The sequence below is a fragment of the Octopus bimaculoides genome, chromosome 24 (genome assembly GCF_001194135.2).
Source record: "Octopus bimaculoides isolate UCB-OBI-ISO-001 chromosome 24, ASM119413v2, whole genome shotgun sequence".
Lineage (NCBI taxonomy): Eukaryota > Metazoa > Mollusca > Cephalopoda > Octopoda > Octopodidae > Octopus > Octopus bimaculoides.
Genome location: NC_069004.1, coordinates 30,189,711 through 30,193,726, shown reverse-complemented (window position 1 = coordinate 30,193,726; position 4,016 = coordinate 30,189,711). Strand labels below are relative to the sequence as shown.

Genomic DNA, 4,016 nt, shown 5'->3' with positions numbered 1-4,016 from the left:
TGATGGGGGGGGGGGACAAACACATACATACAAACATACACACACACACACAAACATACACACACACATATACATATATATACGATGGGCTTCTTTCAGTTTCCGTCTACTCACAAGGCTTTGGTCGGCCCAAATCTGCTCACAAAGCTTTGGTCGGCCCGAGGCTATAGTAGAAGACACTTGCCCAAGGTGCCACGCAGCGGGACTGAACCCTACTGTCTATCCATTTGTCTGTCCATCTGTCTGTATTTCTGTCTATTTGTCCATTCATCCCTCTGTCCAGCCTTCCATCTGTCTTTAAAGAGATTTCTCTCTTTTACTCTCTTTCTCTCACTAGGGACCATTTCCCTTACCTGGTGAAGAAGATGCTGACCTCATCAATGCAGGTAAAGAGACAGTAACAAATATTGCTGGAAGTTCTTTCTTCTCCAGCGATGAGTCGTTTGCTATGATTCGAGGGTGAGTTACATTTTATTTGTCTGTCAGTTCTTTAGTTGTTTTCCTCACTGTAACCCTTTCAACTTCTCTTCACCCAATTTCCAGTCCTTTGTCTTCCCCATCATCCCCAACAACACACTGCTGCCATCTACCCTTCCAACATTTCCCCATCCCTAAGTTTCTGTCCTCCCCTATATTTTCATCCCATCTCTTATTACTCCACACCTATCTGTCTGTCTTTCTGTCTATCTATCTACATCTGTCTGTCTTTCTGTCTATCTATCTACATTTGTCTGTCTGTTACTCTATTTGTCCATGTCTGTCTATCTATCTATCTATCTATCTGCCTGTCTATCTACCTATTTGTCTACAGATCTGTCTATATGTCTATATATCTCCCTGTCTATCTGCATGTCTTTTTCTTTCTTTCTATCTATTTACATTTGTCTTTCTATTTCTCTCTTTCTCTTTCTATCTATCTATCCATGTGCCTATCTTTCTGCCAGTCTCTTTGTCTATTTACCTGTCTCTGTATATTTATCTTCTACCTGTCCATGTATTTGTCTGTTTTTGTTTTTTTTTGTGTCGACTTACCTACCTAACTGTCTGTCTAGTTGACTCTCTGTCTTTCTGTCTGTCAGTTTGTAATAATAATGATAATAATGAGCTTACTATATGCAGTGCCCTAGTACACTGTGTATTTCTCTCCACCCTTGTCTACCCATCTTTCTTTTCATATACACACACAGATACATACATACACACTCACACAGATGTATCTGTCTGTCTGTCTATTCGTTTCTGTATGTCTATCTCTCTGTCAGTCTGTTTGTTTGTCTGTCTGTCTGTCCCTCCATCCATCTGTTTGACCATCCATCTGTCCATTCTTCTATTGTTCCTACTGTCTATCCATCTGTCTGTATCTCTGTCTATTTGTTCATTCATCCATCTGTCCAGCTGTCTGTCTATTCAATCGTCCATCTATTGGGCCATCTGTCCACCTGTCTGTCCTTCCATGTTTGTGCATTTGCCCATCCATCTGTCTGTCCATTTGTTCGTCTGTCTGACCGTCTATCAGTCTGTCCATCTGCCCATCTCCGTCTCTCTATCTCTATCTATCAATTATCTCCCACCAGGGGCCACATTGGACTTACAGTTCTTGGAGCAATGCAAGTCTCACAGTTTGGAGATTTGGCAAATTGGATGATTCCTGTAAGTTCTGTTCGGTCTTTCTACTGATTTTCTATCTCAATCTCCACGACCCACAGTGTGGTTGTCATTTAGCCCCAGGACAGCCCAGATCCAGCATACCCATGACTCAAAACACCCTACTATGATCAATCAAGCTGGTTTCATTTTTTTTTTGTTTTGTTTTTTTTTTGTTTTATGCCCCTGTCAGTGTATCAAAGATTCACTTACGATTTAAGGGTGTATATTCTCTTACCATCCCAATCACAATTTTTTCAGCTTGTTTCAATCATTACTCTGTGGCCATGGTGGGGCTCTACCTTGAAGGGTTTAGTCAAACAAATCAGCCCTAGAAATTATTTTTATTTTTTCAAGCCTGTTCCCATCATTCTACAGCTGAATGACAGGGACATATAAAAAAAAAAAAAAAATCAACGCCATTTGTCAAACTACAGTGGGGTATAAAGACAAACTCTCACATCCGTACATAAATCTTTTTACTTGTTTCAGTCATTTGACTGCGGCCATGCTGGAGCACTGCCTTGAAGAATTTTAGTTGAATGAATTGACCCCTGTACTTATTTTTTTTATTTATGAGCCTGATACTTATTCCATCGGGCTCTTTTACTAAACTGCTAAGTTACAGGGATGTAAACACACCAACACTGGTTGTCAAGTAGTAAGGGGAAGCACACACACACACACACACACACATATTAGGTTATATGGAAAGTTCTGAGCGTCCTTTAATATGCAAAATAATTAATCTTTCAATAGATTTTATTCAATGAAATAATTTCCATTATTATTGATGACCTTTGTCCATCTGTGAGGCAATTTAAACATTCCATCAGCATAAAATTTGACTGGTTTTGAAGAAAAAAGAGTTATCTACATGCATTTTGACTCCATCTAAATTGTTAAATGTTAATTCCTATAAGCGCCGACCAAGTGTTTGAATCAATGTATTTGACTGCCTCCTCTTCCCCCACCCTCCAAAAAATGTCCGGCCTTGTGCCTATAACAGAAAGTATTTTTGCTGTTGATGTTTTTTTTTTCTTTTGGTAGGGTAAAATGGTGAAAGGTATGGGAGGTGCTATGGATCTTGTGTCCAGTAAAAACACCAAAGTCATTGTAACCATGGAACATAATGCGAAGGTAAGTTAGCACTGGCTGTCATTTGGGGTCGCCTGACTGGCCTTCGTGCGGGTGACACGTAAAAGCACCCACTACACTCTCAGAGTGGTTGGCGTTAGGAAGGCCATCCAGCTGTAGAAACTCTGCCAAATCAGATTGGAGCCTGGTGTTGCCATCCGGTTTCACCAGTCCTCAGTCAAATCGTCCAACCCATGCTAGCATGGAAAGCGGACGTTAAATGACGACGATGATGATGATGATAACACAGGCACACACACACACACACAAATGTGAGTTGTTTGACCCTTTTTAATACCAATGTGCACTTGGCTGTCCTTGGTTTTAGGACACCAACTTTGTTTTTAAGTGATCTAAATTAAAAACCTTCTATTAAATTTTCAAAAAAAAAATTTAATTTTGTTATACAGTGTAATAGGTTTGTAAATATTGGGTTGACTTGTTCTATCCGAAAAGAGATTTTCTACCTAATGCTGTTATTCATAGCTTTATGTATGCTTCGAGATCCACTGTTCCGAAAACAGAATTGCTTCACATTCTCCTGAAAAATTTATAAAAATTCTTATGACGCAAAACATTTTTGTAAAATGTAAGCCTTTTCTTGTTTTTTTTTTCTCTCTCAGGATGGCACGTACAAAATTCTGAATGAATGCTCCCTCCCTTTGACTGGTAAACGATGTGTCGACATGATTATTACAGAGAAAGCAGTATTTGAAATCAACCCTGAAACGGGGATGACCCTTATAGAAATTGGGGAAGGTTTCAATGTAGAAGACATTGTTGAAAAAACAGGTTGTATGTTTAAGGTAAGGAATGATCAGGTGTCCATGTTGAATGTAAAAGCCAATACAGACGATTTTATATATGTATATATATAACAAATAATAAATGAGTATATGCATATATACGTACAGGTATGTGCATACCTACATCTACCTGTATATATAGGTGCATATCTGGGTACAGGACATTGCAAACAAAACGTAGACAAGAAAATAATAATAACCAGAGTACAGAAAACACACAAGCCACATAGAGAACATTTTCCTTCATCAGCTACCCCCGTTTTAACACCGGCATTTCGAAGAGTTGGGCAGGACGCATTGTTAAAACGGCTCTTCCCATGGACCGCAAATTAAATTTGTATACACAAATTAAACCTGTGCCATGGAGGAATGTAATGGCGGACAAAAAACAAGACAGGAAAACAAACGGAAAAGAAAACAAGACAGGAT

General features: G+C 39.1%; 1 protein-coding gene across 1 annotated transcript in view; it reads left to right on the top strand.

Moving 5' to 3' along the window:
* LOC106877113 (succinyl-CoA:3-ketoacid coenzyme A transferase 1, mitochondrial-like) overlaps nt 1-4,016 on the top strand; it is a 28,328-nt gene that overhangs the window by 22,849 nt on the left and 1,463 nt on the right. Inside the window, exons 10-13 of the mRNA XM_014925906.2 lie at nt 338-459; nt 1,575-1,650; nt 2,695-2,784; nt 3,405-3,587. Coding sequence (XP_014781392.1) covers nt 338-459; nt 1,575-1,650; nt 2,695-2,784; nt 3,405-3,587 — 471 coding nt within the window. The remainder of the gene's footprint in view (nt 1-337; nt 460-1,574; nt 1,651-2,694; nt 2,785-3,404; nt 3,588-4,016) is intronic.